This window comes from Mobula birostris, chromosome 8 (genome assembly GCF_030028105.1).
Source record: "Mobula birostris isolate sMobBir1 chromosome 8, sMobBir1.hap1, whole genome shotgun sequence".
Lineage (NCBI taxonomy): Eukaryota > Metazoa > Chordata > Chondrichthyes > Myliobatiformes > Myliobatidae > Mobula > Mobula birostris.
This window is the reverse complement of record NC_092377.1, coordinates 64,537,504-64,554,507: the sequence shown is the minus strand read 5'-3', so window position 1 is coordinate 64,554,507 and position 17,004 is coordinate 64,537,504. Positions and strand designations below refer to the sequence as shown.

The 17,004-nt window shown below is 38.4% G+C and overlaps 1 protein-coding gene across 11 annotated transcripts in view; it reads left to right on the top strand.

The window, feature by feature from the left end:
* rps6ka2 (ribosomal protein S6 kinase, polypeptide 2) overlaps positions 1 to 10,991 on the top strand; it is a 324,857-nt gene extending 313,866 nt beyond the window's left edge. For all 11 annotated transcript variants that reach the window (XM_072265327.1, XM_072265321.1, XM_072265320.1 and 8 more), the window contains 2 exons: positions 1,198 to 1,335; positions 2,663 to 10,991. In XM_072265327.1, coding sequence (XP_072121428.1) covers positions 1,198 to 1,335; positions 2,663 to 2,788 — 264 coding nt within the window. In that variant the 3' untranslated portion in view covers positions 2,789 to 10,991. The remainder of the gene's footprint in view (positions 1 to 1,197; positions 1,336 to 2,662) is intronic.
* Positions 10,992 to 17,004: the final 6,013 nt, after the last annotated feature.

Sequence of the window (17,004 nt, the reverse complement as noted above, 5' to 3'; positions counted from 1 at the left end):
ATTGCAGAAAATAAGCCAAAATAGAAGGGGAGGTGCATGAGCTGGCAGGTGGATAGATGAATCCATTTGAAGGGGGTGGTAGGAAGGTAGGGAGGGGTGATAGAGTGATGTGAGAAGCTGGGAGATGTTCAGTGGAAGAGCCAAAGGACTGATGACCTGCTCTTCATCTTCCTCCCTCTGATTCCCCACCTCCTTCCTTTTATTCCATGGTCTACTGTCCTCTCTTATCAGATTCCTTGTTTTTCAACCCTTTGCCTGTATCGAATGTACTGAAATTTTACAAATGTGTTCGGAGACAGAAGTTGCTTATGCATTTCCCGGCTGGGATGCAAGTAAATAGGAGTGGAATTTTAATAGGGGTCCTACTGACAGCCATTGCAACTCTAGTTGAGCGTCAGCTTTATGTGGAGGCTCTGCAACACTAGGCTGACGTTACAGCAGCCTGAGAGAAGAACTCCTGTCAAAAGCACAATTGCTAAATTCAATGCAGGAGTGCAAGTACGGGATAGTGGCAGATACCATCTTTTAGCTCTGCTGTGATGACAAGTTCCTGCCTTCTTTTAGTAACTGTCTGAAGAGAAAGGAAGCTAACGTTTACCCCTTTGAAGAAAAGGAACATCTCATGATATATCTGGCTGCTGTTAGCAGAGCTTGTAGAAGTTATGTAAACTTTTGTCAATATCAATGTTGACTAGGTCCCAAGCCCTCAGATTCCTTCCCCAAGTATATCCCAGCTCTCTCTGTCATCGTCTCCTCAAGACACTTCTCAAAACCTACTCATTTAACCTGTCCAAATATTTCCTCGTGTATCCTGTTAACAAACTTGTCTGGATGACACTTCTGGGAAGAGCCATAAGCGTTATATAGATGCAAGCCATTGTGATTGTATACTTCCAAAATTTGTTGGCTGTAATTAGTAGAATAGCCCAAAGATGTGATGAGTGCTGTAGCAATTCAAATTTTTTAAAATTAGGTAGTTAACTTTGAGAAAATTAACAAATGGAGCAGTTTTGTGTAAGTGAATTTGTACATTTGCTTTTAAACCTTGCATGTTGTAATGTCAACAGCAACAACACCTTTAATATAGTGAAGCAGCTGAATGTTCTTCACGGTCAATTGCCTGACAGATGGCCCGAAGATGAAGTCATGGATCAAGTAAATATTTTAAATGGTTATGTATTGTTGTTTTCTCTGTAGGATATTGTATCCAAGATGCTGCATGTAGATCCTCATCAAAGGCACACAGCAGTGCAGGTCCTTCGACACCCCTGGATAGTGAACCGTGAATACCTATCACAGAATCAGCTCAGCAGGCACGATGCCCACTTAGTCAAGGCAAGTTCCAGATGGTCTCCTTAAAGCTGAGTCTTGTTTTTATGATCATGCTTCTTTACAGTGGCCAGAACGGTCATTAATGTGGGTGGGAGACATACACTAAAACTCTGTTGAACAGTGCAGTTTTTAATGTTCTGTATGATATTTTGTTTAACTGAAAATTGATCTCTAAAACTGTTGATACCTCCTTGCACACATGGTATCACAGTTTCCATTGCTCCATACACCAACCTGATGTAGCGTACAGAACATTACTTTTAATAATACAGAATATGTATTTTTATAATTAATAGTTTATGCTTACATTGAAGGTAGTATGGTACAGCTCAGGACAGATCCTTTGGCCCACAATGTGAGTGCCAACTGTGATGTCAAATCAAACAAATCCCATCTCTCTGCTCATGGCAAATAACAAATGAAAAGATACTGCATCAGAGTTAGGCTTTATCATCTTGGTGAAAGCTGTGGTAAATATTCTGACAAGACCAATCATCTATTTTCCTACCAACTATCTGACATCACAGTCAATATGTATGTTATGTTCCTGTGCCATTTTATGTGCAGCAGATAAGGGATGAAAGTTGCCCACCTGCAATCTGATGCATTTCTTTTAGATTTAGACTTTTGAAGTCAGTTAGAACCGCCAATTAACAATTACTAAGCCTCTTTAATTTTGAAAAATATTCTTCCTCACTTTCAAGGTGTAGAGATTTTCCACTTCTAAAAGGAAAGATTCAAAGCACAATTTTATTGCTTCAATTAAATTACTTTTTGGAAGTTCCGTTCCAGTCCGCAAGAAGTATTCAGTACCATTAGTACTCTTCATATATGTGAACACTGTATATGAACACAGCTGGCTTGCCCCCCATTGTCAATTATCCAGCCAGTTTGAGGAGTCTGGGTGAAGTCTCAGTGACTGGGCTTGAATGTGATGCCTCCCAATGGAAAATACTCTATATGGAGATATTGAATAGGAACCAGCAAATAAGCCTGGCTGATGCTTTTTTATCCTGACAGGAAGTATACACTGGATGAGAACCCAGTAACTGGAGATGACTATGATGTCTCTCACATTCAGATACTCTGAGAAACATGCAAATGAGTCTATTTGTGATGCCTCCTGCAGTGAAATAAGCTGCAAAACTCCTGTCTAGCTTTGTACGCATAATGGTCATTTAGGGTTTGCAGTGGATCCTGATAGCATCCATAGATTAACAAGAGGAGAACAAAGAGAGGAGACAGGTGACTGGGGATGTTATAAATTGTGTATTAAATTTAATAAGTTCTAACGATAATTTTACAAATTTTCTGTTGCATCTTATTACAGGGTGCAATGGCTGCCACCTATTTTGCTTTAAACCGTACACCTCAGGCACCGAGATTAGAAGCTGTATTGGCCTCAAACCTGGCTCAGCGAAGGGGAATGAAAAGACTGACTTCAACAAGACTATAACAGCTACCACATGCAGCTTGTACAGAGCTTTATTTAAATTATATTTAAAAATGTTTGAACTTCTCTAAGCCCAACGCAAGAGACTGCAAAAGATCCAAAGTATTCAGAGGTTGAGTCTAGATTCAGGCTCTGTTATGAAGTATTCAACAGACAAAGGGTTATTCACCTAACTTGATGCACTGCAAAGGATAAATGGAGATGAACAAGACAAAATTCCTTTTCTAAACTAGCAAAAGTGTCTTTGTTTTTTGCCCAATGGTGACCGAAAAGAAGAAACATTGGCTGTGAAAAATGAACTTAACCTCCTTCACACCTAAATGGAAGAGATAACCACAAAAGTGCTTTGAGAAAACACTTGTAGCCAACCCTCTGTAAATTGAAGTAATGTTCTTCCCTTTAGATTGCTTAAAAAAGAATTAAGGTGGAAAAAGATGCAGACTGAAACAAACAGATTCTGCACGGAGCATCCTGTTTGACTAGGCCCAGAGAATCTACGCTCTTTATTTGGGTTTACCTTTCTTAAGGCAGAAATTCTCTTGGAAGGAAACTTCTGGGAGCTAATTAATCCTCATAACTTTTTCATATTGTATAATTGCAATACTTTTAATTGTTCTGCAGTAATGTGAAACAGAATTAAGCACAGCAAGGCATGGAGAGGTCAAGGCTTAGGAGCACTCTCTTTTCAGTATTAGGTACTATAGTTAGGCAAGCTGAATGAGAACAATTTAGTTCTTCTCAAGGCATTAGATTTAGCTTAAACCTGTGGTACTGTATAATGTACTTATACATTGAAAGGAATGGCCCAGCTTACTATGGCATTATTAATTAATTATATAGTCAGTGGTCCAATGATTCCACTATTAACAAATGAAAAAGGTGACAGGATATCATTTCTTCACACTGCACTTATTTCAGCTCCCTCCCCATCCAGACTTGTGAACTTCCACAGGGTCTTACTCACCAGTCGAGTTCCAGCACATCACTTAAAGTCATTTCTTGCATGTGAGTTTTAGTGGGAAGTGCAAGTAGGTGGTCCAGTCACAGGGGGACCGGTAACCAAACCTGATCCCGTCCTCAACCATCATGAAAATCAATGCTAACACACACTCCAGTTGGTGCAAGGAACCCCACATAATTTTGCCTTTGTTTTGTTTAAGAAAATTGAATGCCAAAAAATGTTATATATTAGAGTAAATTAATTTTGTATCAACTCAAAGCAAAGCACAGGATTAAGAAAAATGAAGTTCAGAGAAATGACAACCAACAGCTACTGTACTTCCCAGTCTCTAGACCCTACAAAGATAGTACACTATCCAAACAATTGTAAAATTAAACAATAGAGTCTGAGCTTCACATTTCACACCAAGTAATAATGAAGAAAAGAATGGAGTACTTTGTTAAGGCAAAAAAATCACATTTTTATGATTAGAACATCATTCAAAATATAGAAATGCTATTTCTTATGAAAGAACAGAAAAAATCTTGAGTTTTTATTCCCTGAAGTCTCATTTCACTGATCAATTAAATGGAGAAATTATTTCCATAATGTTTTCAACATCCCTTTCAAATAGCCCCAAGTCCTATATATACTCATTGAAATACATTGTTGTAATATAGGAAACATGGCAATTTAATTTGAAGACATCCATGAAATTCTGGTGGATAGTACAGTATAGACTAGTGGCAAAAATGCCATATCGGTGTTAGTCCTGTCAGTGGTGGACTATAACACCAGAACTCCAAAGAAACTTAGAAGCAACAGAAATGTGGTTTCTTAGAAGAATGCTGAAAATATTATATAGGGATAGGGTAACTAATGAGACAGAACTTCAATGTGCCCATACAGAAAGATCTTTAATGAAAACATTTAATGAGAGGAAACTGAAATTCCTGGGCCATGTTATCAGAAAGGGAGAAATAGAATGCCTTACATTACAAGGCCGTATGCCTGGGAAATGTGGAAGAGGAAGGCAAAGAAGAAAATATATGGACACTGTGAAAGAACTAACAGATCTAAGTGTGTGAGATATCATTAACGCTACGAGGGATCGTTCGATGTGGAGAGCCATGATCGCCCAAGCGTGTAACGCACAAGGCACATGAAGAAGAAGAAGAAGTCAGTGGTGGCTGAGCTGGCCAACATGTTGCAGGAAATACTCGTCCTCTGATGAAGTGAATCTTCAGGAATTGTATGGCTCGCTCTGATTTCCTAGCCTACTGCCTTAACTAACTGAATTCAGAACCCTGCTAATGTCTACTTGTCTGCGTGCAGCCTTTCAGACAATTGCTCCCCTTTGGAGAGGACATATTCATATTCATGGGGAAGAATGTTTCATACACTGGCCCAAAACAAGCTGTCAACATAATGGTGAAGCTGGTAGCATTTACAGTGTTCTGTCACTAAATGCATCACTAAACTCACATGAGGGTAGGTATGCAGTTAACTACTGGAGGTCCAAAAGATTGCCCTTCATGATTTGCCTCTCAATATTTGTGAAAATATTATCCTGTCAAGTGGTTCACCTTTCTAATGTAGTGGATAGTGTGAAGCTGCTGATATTATCTAAACTTGTTAGAGAATTTTAGAACTTGGCCAGTTTTATATGAATATCTTTTTAACTGCTCAATAAGAATTGATAATTGCCAATCATCTCTGCACTGAAAAAATACAAACACAAGTAGAGAATTCCATTACTTCAACCTTTCCTGGTTGTTGAGACCTTTTTGTTTTATTCTGCTTCTTCTAAGTCAGAGGTTCCCAACCTTTTTATGCCACAGACTCCTACCATTAACTGTGGAGTGCACGGACCCCAGGTTGGGAACCCCTGGTCTGAATCTCAGAGATGGTGTATGGTCTGATGATGTGACTAGATTGTGTTGGTGGAGAGGAATTTCAAGTATACTGTACCTTATCTTATTCATCCAGATCTCACATGCATTGTAGAAAGTCAAACATTAATTCTACCTTGATTTTCCAAAAACTTGCAGTGCAGAATATGACTGAAATTAAACAGCATGTTTAAATAACAGTGGGCACCAATTTTCATTCTCTCCCTCCCTCCCAATCTCACCTCAGAAATTTTTGGCATTATTTTTAACTGCTCCTTATGCTACATCTGTTAAAAGAGAATCTGCTCAAATACAGTACCGATGTGATTATTCAAACTGCATTTAAATGATTAAAAAAAACTCTTAGGGAGTTGAAATCCCCCTCAGCATAATAATCAAACACAGGCACATCAAATTGCTCGTAGTGCTTCTTCAGTAATTCACTCGTCTAATTGAAGGATTAATCAAAGCAGCTCAGGAATTTGATTCAGGCACTTAAGTCAGGTACATTGAAAATGCCACGCTCTTCTTCTCTGATTTATCACTCTCCAGTGGCCAGGTTGAGAGTTCCCAACCTATCACAGTTTTCTGCCATTGAAAACAAGGAGGACAATTTCCCACTGATGGATTTATAATTGTATCCAAGGTTATATCTATAAACTTGAGGAAGTAGTTAGCTTAGCTAATTTCTGTCAGAATGCAACCACTTTCAGTAAAGGCAAATCATACTTTGTATCCATCATAGGAGAATAGGTAATAAACATACAAGTCTGTTCACTCATCTTCAGTTCAACAGAAAATAAATTAGTCCTTTAATGATAACTCCGAGTCTTTTGCATTCCCTCGAGCTATCATAGGTCAATAGCGAATCATTGTAATCAGACATCTAATTATCTGCATTGATCTGGCTCAAATAAGGATCACTCTGCTCTCCCTATTCTTGTCTGTTGATGCAACCTGTATTATAATAAGACTTACATTCTAGACAGAACCTGCTGGTGTATTTTGAACATGAATGTCCAGCTAGGGATGGTGAACCTATGGCACGCATGCTCAAGATGGCACATGCAAAAAAATTGTTGGGCCTTTAATTCTTAAAGCCCTTCCATAATAAAAACATACATAATGATCATCTTTATTGCTAAATGATGCAACAAATGATTTTTTACAACACAGGAGCAGTGAGATGAATTTAGTCAAATCTAATTATAAGTGTAGGCTTACTGATGCAACTAGCGTAATGTGCATAGTTCTCCAAACAATCAAATACAAACTGGGTATAAAATATTTGTCATTGTTGGTGCAGCAACAAAAGTCTCTCTGAGAATAAAGTGTTTTTATTTTCCTTTTGTTGATCTTTTATGAACATGCACCAAAGCTTATGATCTCATGTTCATATTTCTTTTGTTATATATGAGGTACAATAACGAAATGATTTTGAAATTATGTATTTTTTTCAATTTTCTTATTAAAAGGTTATTAATAACTTTTGAATAGGTTTTCAAAAATGCTACATTTATTTCAATTTGAATTTGTTATAATTTTATCAGTTGTAAAACAATGAATACACGTAAATAAGCAAACAGATGCCTTTTCCTTAAAAGGTCCATCATTGTTACTAATTTAATATTTAATAAATATTAATCAATAATAATCCCTGCTCTAAATTACCATGACTCTTGAGAGAGTTTTTTTTAGAAGATTATTGCCAATTTGGGCACATGCTGTCAAAAAGGTTCACAACCCCTGAGTCAGAATATGCCCTCACATCACTTGAAGGCCTATTTCAGCCAGAATAAGCTAATAATCAGAAATGGCTTGGGAAAGTATGCAGAAACTCTCTCCTTTGTTTGTGGAGCCAACTTAAATTTAGAATTAAATGGTTCATTAATAATCTCAGAAAACATTTCTTCACCTCTGGTGGAACTATTTTCATTAAAAGATTGTTAATTGAAATTTTAAAAACCAAGTTTTATGTTTGACAACTTGAGTTAGTTGTATTAAAATGTAGAGCAGCTATGACCTAATTGAATTGTAGAATAGGCTCAAAGAGCTAAAAGGCTTACCCTTAATGATAATATGAATTTTCTTGTTTAAATAAGTCTGTGTATGAAGAGTTTGGAATCTTGAATTTGTTGGTGTCTTTGAATTGTTTTCTTTGTTTGTGGGTATGGTGCTGATGATGGAGGGAGAGATGTATGGTGCTGAGATAGAAATCTGGCCTAACGAGGTTATGGTGACTGCTAGTGGAAAACCACAGCAGCCTTTTAATAAGTATATGTGTATCCACTGTCTATGATTGGCCATTGTCTGTTGATGGCAGTTCGAACTAAAGAACAGAATTGAAGTTGCGTATGCAAGTGTTCTGCCATGCTGAGATTTTTGTTTACTATTTAACAGATATTCTTTAAAGTGATTAATGGATAAAGTAACTTATTTAAGATAAACATTAAATAAAGCTGCAAATGCTAGCTTAACCAGGAAAACCAGAAAATACTGGGAATGTTGTGTAGGCCCATCAGTGCCTGGAAAAGCAAAGGCTGCTATCTGAGCTGTTATCTTTATCTAATAACTTGCTTGCAGCTGCCAGATATATAAATATTAAAATATTATTTGCTATATTTTGTACATAGAGAATGAATGGACCTACCTGCACTACTGATGATGTTGCTAACAATTATTTTAAATTAAAATAATATGAGATTTACAATGTGTCTGATGAAGCTGATAATTTGAAGTTTTGTTTACAGCCCTTTAACAGAAGCATTGATTTCAGACAGGAGCATTACATTATTTTGTATGATTAACATCTTGAACATTCACCATAATTAGCACTGACAAGACTTGAGACAAATAAAAATCACTTGTGAGTACAATTTGGAATTTAGATTATATGTAAAGTCACCAAGTGAATTCCCTTCTAACTGTAAAATTCTGTAAATTAGCCAACCTGGGGCAACTTTATTTTATTGAAATTGAATGTCAAAGATTGTTGGCTAAATTCTAATCATATTTTTGGGTTCCAGAATCATGCATTACTGAAGTTACTCAGTTCTATTCTCTGATGTTGGAAGTGTACTTTATTTCATCATTTAGATACTGCAAGGTTACCAGATGTTCTGTGCATTGACTCCAGAATCACTGTGAGCTCAAAAATGAAGCTCCAAAATAAAAATAGCATCAATATAACATACATTAATCAGTGACATAATGTTCTCAGGATGTGTTTCTTTAACAAAAAACCATAATTCACGTGGAATACCAGTTATATTCTTCCTTTTTGTTTCTTTTTAAATTGAAAGTACAAGTAATAAGAAAAATACTTGATTAATTAATTTTTTGAGGTAAATTGTACAATGGTTCAATCAACTTGATTAATTTAAACAACGTAATCTCATCCTGAAAACCTTCTTCAAGTTTGTGAGAAATACTTACTGGATAAACACTTTGGGAACAGAGTTATCATGGGTGAAATACCTAATCAATTTTCTAACAAACTATTCTTCTGGTTTTCTTGAGTGTGCTTTTTGATGTGCTCTGCATTGACTAATCTTGGTCAGGATAGGAACAGTTAGTAACATGGGGAGAAGGGATAGACATTAATCTGGATTCCTAAAGCTATCTGTGATCTAATGGACTTGGAATAAAGCTCCCACATGGGCATGCCTTACATGACTTTAGAGATTACATACTCTTGAGCCATATTGTCACTTAATGTTTCTTCATGAGCTCCTGTGGTTTCCTGCAGGCTTCTCCCAAATGAATTGAAGTCAACACTTTTGCATTGCTGCTCAAGCGTATCTTTTGTTTGGCCTGTCAACCTACAATGCGATTGATTACTGTAGGTCACCCCACTGCACAGTAGGTGGTTAGCAGGAAAATCAGGCTGGAGTTGATGGACATATGAGAGAAAATATATTACAGGAAAAAATTGATTGACAGAATTGCTCTGAGGTCTGACATAGAAATGGCTAAATTGCTTCCATCTATACCTTAAAAATATGAAAATATAAGCTTTGAAATGCTGAGGCCAACCATATCATCTTGGTTCTTCGGTTAGTTTAGAAAGCCTGGCATAGACCAGTGACTAACTTTGGGATGATCTTGACCTGGATGGCATCTCCCAACTTAACGGAAAACCTACCAGTGGAAAGTTATGTGTACATGCAGAAAACTGCTCAGCAATTTGTGAGAGTTAACTCAAACTAAGGCCAGGTCTATGGCTACCAGTGGAAAATTATTGGACTAAATAGAAAACAGCTCTAGCTGTCAATGAAAGTTGTCAGTAAATTATTGCTTACCAATACAGTATTAATTGAAGGGGATTAAAATAATAACTTAATTTTAGTGCTAATGATTATTTTACATGGAGTAGAAAGTGTGATATTGCAATAAAATCCACTGATAGTTTGTTGATGACATTATCATTCCTTTTTCCTGTTAAATTTGCTAGTTTAAGATTGTTCCTGTTAAATAGATACATTTTGATTTTAAGGAAAGATGATTAGTTGTAGCTAAACTGGAAGGATATCAGTATTTCGTAAGAATTGAGTTGATAGTGGCATTTATATTCCCAGTTGTTAGAACACTCCTGAATTAAAACCCACCTAACAAGCTGTTTTCTATACAGTGCTTTACTGAGATCTAGAGAGTTGAACCAATGTTCAGCCATCCTAGATTATATTCTCTTGGTAAATAAAATGTGATGCCAATTAAGAGCACAGCTCTCCTGCTCCTTTGGTTTACTTTGTGAGAGTGAAAAGCATTCTGATTAATTAACCCTTCTCTGTTTGCCAGCACCTTTAATTTACATTTTTGAAAAAAATGTTATCAAGCATACTTATGATATGTAATTTGTTGTGTGTTATAGAATCTGCTGTTGGTAGGTTGATGTTGGATACACAGTACTTTGTGTGGCATTAGTAGGAGGAAATAAATTCCTTAAATTCATTTATTTAATTTACTTGAAAAAATATTTTGTAATGAAAATGGGTTTATGAAGTGTAATATTTTTGTAGCACTATGATAAGTTTAGGACTTTGTATATTAAAAGGAACTGCTCCATAAGCTGAGTTTGTGTTCTTGTTTTCCTTAGTCTCTTGGTCTAGATGGTATTCCCTAACATGTGGTTACAAATTACTTACATACTATCTGTCATTGGCAAGGCGCCAAGACTGCACCTCCATTAGGGTCGGTAGGCCCAAATCCTTCCTGTTCACTCACCTCAGGTCACCTGTTTTCACCCCTCCTGATTAGACTGCATTTCAGAATCCTTAAAGAAAACAACTCTGAAAGAGCACTTTGTTGTGAGGTACACTCTCTTGCTGTGAGCTGAGATTTCCCTGCAGTTTTTAAGAATAATTTCTTTATGGTAACTCGATCACTTTTTTCTCTGCCAAGAGGGATTTTTCAGGAAATGGGAAGACACTGTATGGGATTATTTGTACCCCACCAAGGCTTTGCATGCCAATTTAAACAATGTATTGTACAGAAGAAATAAAGAATTCTGGAAATTGGATTCCTGTGTTTTGGTTTTAAGTATAACATCTTATTTTTCAAGTCTATTTTGGTGAAGGTGATGATGATGCTGCTAAAGCAACCCTTACTTTGTTGGTTGGGTATCTTTCTGCAACTGTGGACATACAGGATGATGGCAGAACTTGGTTGAATCAGATCTAGAAGCGTCAGAGACTGACGTAACTAATCACATGATGGAGAAACCTCACAGCAGATGGCTCTTTCCAGGGTGCAGTGAAAAGTAGAAAAGCTGTAAATGGTACAAAGGGAACGACATACGCCAGGAAACAGGAAATAAGCCTTCGCCAGAACTGAAAGAAATCAAAGAGGCTCAGCCAATATAATAGACTGTGAACAACGAGACTGAGATTTGAAATAAACAATAGGGACGTATCAGTGGTGTGCCTGGGACATGAGTACGAGTATTCTTGCTTTGTTTTGCATCAAGTAGAAAAATGTGCAATTAGGCAAAATCCACCGATAACTTGCTAATGCTCTTTTTCTTTTTTAACCTCTTATTCTGCCAATTTAGGAAAATTAACATATCAGTCAAATCGATGCAATTGAGTTTAAAAGGAGGATTAACTTTTAGATACACAAGAAGGAAGGAAGTATGTCACAGCTGATCATTACATAAGAAAATGGGAAGAAAAAGATCTGGGAAAAGGAAAGGAATTAAAGTAATGTGAGAAGATGTAAGGATACATGAGACAATGGATTGGACATTACAGTTATTTTTCATTCAATGGACACGAGCTTTGCAAGTTGACCCAGCTTTTAATTGCCCATTCCTAATTGCCCTTGAGTAGCTGTGACATGTGTCTTCTTGACCTTCTGCAGTCCTTGAGGTGTGGGAATTCTGTTCAGAAGGGAATCCAGGATTTTGACCAAGTGTGGGTGAAGGAGCAGCAATGTAAGTCCATGTCAAGATTAGGTGTGACTTGGAGGGCCACTCACAGGTGGTGGTATTCTCATGATTTTGCCGCCCTTGTCCTTCTAGCTTGTAGAGATTGTGGGCTTTGAAGGTATTGTTCAAAAAGTGTTGGTGAGTTGCTGCAGTGCATCTTGAGCTCGGTTTAAACCATGGCTACTGTTCGTTGGTGGTGCAGTGGGTGGATGATTGTGAATGGAGTGCCTGGGCTGCTATGTTCTGTATGGTGTTCAGCTTCTTGAGTGTAGCTGAAGCTGTACTCATCCAGGCAAGTGGAGAGTATTCCACAAAGGATTAAAATTAAAAGAAAATCCTGGAGATAGAATGTGTGGTCCACTGGAGAAAAGAAAATGCACCAGAAGATGCAAATGCTCTCAGATGGATTCTATTCCATCAAAGTACCTCAGTCCCAAAGGTCATCTATCACAACCCTTCTCCCAAGCAGCTATCCTAACCATTTGCTCTCCAGCATGCCCTGAAGCAAACAAGCTTGAAAGCAGGTATTGCTTGGTACATTGCAGCAGACTGAATTAGAGTAAACTCAGCTGAACAAGTTAACTGCCCAAAGTGTTGAGAGGCAAGATACTAGCATGGAGAAAACGTTGGCTGACTGGCAGAAGGCAGAGAGGGGACAAAGGGCTGTTTCTCAGGATGGCTGCTGGTGATTAATGGCTTTCTACAAAGATCACAGCTTGTCATTTTATACATTACTGATCTGGATTTAATGCAACTGATGGCAGTGTGGCCAAGTTTGCGGATGATACAAAAATAGGTGGAGGATCAAGTCATGTTGAGAAAGCAGGGAATCTGCAGAAGGACTCGTACAGATGAGGAGAATGGGCAAAGAAGTGGCAGATGGAATATAGCATAGGGAATTACGGAGTTATGCACTTTGGTAGGAAGTATAAAGGTGTATACAATTTTCTAAATGGATATGCAAAGGGACTTGGGAGTCCTAGTTCAGGAACCCCTTAAGGTTAACTTGCAGCATGAGTTGGTAGTAAGGAAGGCAAATGCAATTTTAGCATTTGTTTTGAGAAGACTCGAATATAAAAGCAAGGATGTAGTGCTAAAGCTTTATAAGGCATTGGTAAGACCACATTTAGAATATTGTGCACAATTTTGAGCCCAGTATCTGACGAAAGATGTGTGGCCCCAGAGATGGTCCAGAGGAGATTCATAAGAATGATTCAAGGAATGAAAGGATTAATGTATGAGCAGCATTTAATAGTTTGGGCCTGTACTCTCTGCAGTTCAGAAAGATGGTGGGGGTGCAGGGAGAATCTCATTGAAACCGACTGAATATGGAGAGGACATGGAGAAAATGTTTCTAGTTGTGGGAGAGTCTAGGATCAGAGGGGACAGTCTCAGAATAATGGAATGTTCCGTTAGAACCTGAGGTGAGGAGGAATTTCTTCAACCACATAGTGGTAAATATGTGAACTTCATTGCCATTGAGGGTTAAGGTAGCCAAATCACTGGGTGTACTTAAGGCAGAGATTGATAGGTAGATTCTTGATTGGTAAGAAGGTAAAGAGTTGTGGGGAGAAGACGGGAGAATGCAGTTGAGAAAAGAAAAAAAATCAGCTCAAATGGTATGGAGGAGCAGACCCAATGGGCTAAATAGCCCAATTGTACTCCAATGTCTTTGGAGTGGAGTATGGAATTAAAGCAGTAAGCCTTTGGGTGCTATAAGATTCAGGGCCAAAAAAAAAGAAATTTGGCTTAGCAATCACTTTAACTGAGTTATGTCTCATAAGAGCAAAGGAGACCACACCAAGACCAGTGAATATAAAGTTACAGGAGACACGCATACATTTCTGACTTAAACTGGATAGGCCGGGCAGGGGTGAATGGAAGGATTCTGTACGAATAATTCAGGATGGCACTTGGTGCTGGAGATGGCAGAAGAATCTGAAGGGAAGTTCTGAAGGGAATGATTCTTGATGAAGGTCTTCAACGTGAAATATTTACTTCTCTCTTCACAGATGCTGTCTGATAAACTGCATGCCCTGCATGTTCTGTTATGTTTTGTTCCTTTCCAGCTGCCAATTCTCCTATTGTTGGATCATCAAATGTATACGTGGATTGCGCTGGTTAGTGAGGCATTGTTTACCAACATTAGCAGACAGAGCAAACAGTAAGACTGCCAAGTGCAACAAAGAACTGATGCCGTCATGTCTCTAACTATAATTTAAACCAAAAATCTTTATAATATATTGTTTACAGAATATTTATTGATTTGAATTGAATTGACTTTATTATTTACATTCTTCATATACATGAGGAGTACGTTACCTCTCCGTCCAAATATGCAATGTGCAATTTATAGAAAATGAGGCAGGTTCGATGTTGTCATTTAAAGTTAAATTGGATAGATATATGGACAGGAAAGGAATGGAGGTTTATGGGATGAGTGCAGGTCAGTGGGACTAGGTGAGAGTAAGAGTTCGGCATGGACCAGAAGGGCCGAAATGGCCTGTTTTCGTGCTGTAATTGTTATATGGTTATATTGTCCTTAGGATCTGGGGACCCAGATCTATTGATGTCAATAGGGGTTAGCCTGTCTCCATTCCTCCTGTCATCCACAACCAGCTCCTTTGTTTTTGCAACATTGAGGGAGAGGTTGTTTTCTTGACACCTCTGTATCAGTGATGACTTCTTCTTTGTAGGCTGCCTCGTTATTATTTGAGATTAGGCCAATCAATGTAGTGTCATCAGCAAATTTAATTAGCAGATTGGAGCTGTGGGTGGCGACACAATCATGGGTATACAGAGTAAAGGAGGGGGCTTAGGGCACAGCCCTGGGAAGCACCTGTGTTGAGGGTCAGAGGGGCAGAACTGAGGGAGCCCACTCTTACCACCTGCTGACAGCAAGTCCAGGATCCAGTTGCACAAGTCAAGGCGAAGGCCAAGGTCTCTGAGCTTCTTGTCAAGCAACACACATAAAAGTTGCTGGTGAACGCAGCAGGCCAGGCAGCATCTCTAGGAAGAGGTGCTGCCTGGCATGCTGCGTTCACCAGCAACTTTTATGCGTGTTGCTTGAATTTCCAGCATCTGCAGAATTCCTGTTGTTTGAGCTTCTTGTCAAGCCTGGAAGGAATTATGGTGTTGAATGCTGAACTGTAGTGCAAGAACAGCATTCTCACATGAACATCCTTCTTCTCCAGATGTGTAAGGATGGTGTATAGAGCTGTGGCTGTTGTGTCATCTGTCGATCTGTTATGTTGGTAGGCGAATTGTAGGGGCTCCAGTGTGGGTGGCAGCAAGCTGCAGATGTAATCCTTGACCAACTTCTCAAAGCATTTGCTTATTATTGAGGTGAGTGCGACAGGACACCAGTCATTCAGACATGTTATCTTAGTCTTTTTAGGTACAGGGACAATGGTGGATAATTTGAAGCAGGAGGGCACTCTACACTGGGAGGGGGAGAGATAAAAAGTGTCTGTAATTACACCTGCCAGTTGTGCCGTGCACATCCTGAGTACCTGCCCTGGGATGACGTCCGGTCCCGCGGCCTTGCGACTGTCCACTCGTTGGAAACTGAGACACTTCTGTGATGTGCTCATGATCATTTGCAAATAGAACCATTGACAAACAACATATATTCTGCTAAATTATATTTTATGCAGGACATTTACTGATTCAATCAATTGCAGAGCCATCTCTGAAATATTGTTTTTATGTTCAACAATCTATAGCCTTGTTTCATTGTGGATAATTTTGTTCAGATGGAATGATGCCAGGTTTGAAGTAGCTTGTTAAAGAGTGTTGTAAATGGAAAAAGAATAGACTTAACACAAGATTAAAGATCCAAAGTCTGAACTCCCATTTTTCACTCCATTGATGTGACCTGCCCAGTTCATAATCTCCATCCTTTTGTTTTCCTCTCTAATTTCCAGTTGTCACAGTATTTTGCTTTTTTCATAGGGGTTTGCTTTATGATGCTCCAATTGTTATAAAACAAGTTGATAAACATCAGGAGAAGCAAACCAGAGGTCGATGAGCTAGTCCTCATTGAAAGATCAGAGGTGGAGAGGGTGAGCAACCTTAAATTCCTAGGTGTTTTTATTTCAAAGGACCTGTTCTGGTCCCAGCATGTAAGTGCGGTCATGAAAAAAGCACAGCAGTGCTTCTAGGTCCTTAGGAGTTTGAAAACGTTCCACATGACATCTAAAACTTTGACAGACTTCTATTGATGTTGATGTGTAGTGGAGAGTATATTGACTGGCTGCATCACAGACTGTCATGGAAACACCAATACCCTTGAACAGAAAATCCTACAAAAAATAGGATTCGGCCCAGTCCATCATGGATAAAGCCCTCCCCACCATTGAAAACATCTACATGAAACATTGTCACAGGAAAGGAGCATCCATCATCAGGGACCCCTACTCTCTTCTCGCTGCTGCCATCGGGAAGAAGGTACAAGAACCTTGCACCACCAGGATTAGGAACAATTATTACCCCTCAACCATCAGGCTCTTAAACTAAGGGAATAACTTCATTCAACTTCACTTGCCCCATCGTTGAACTGTTCCCACAACCATTGGACTCACTTTCAAGGACTCTTCATCTCATGTTCTCGATATTTATTGCTTACTTATTTATATTATTGTTTCTTGCTTTTGCATTTGCACAATTTGTTGTATTTTGTACTCTAGTTGAATGCCCTATATGGGCGGTTGTTCATTGAATCTGTTATGGTTACTTTCCTATAGATTTACTGAGTATGTCTATAAAAAAATGAATCTCAGGGTTGCATATGGTGACATATACAGTATGTACTTTGATAATAAAATTTACTTTAACTTTGAACTTTGACTAGGCAACAGCTGGATCATTGTGTGCAGTTCTGGTTATCACAATACAGGAAGGATATGATTGCACTGGAGAAGTTTACGGTATGTTGCTTGGGAGGGAACATTTCATTTATGAG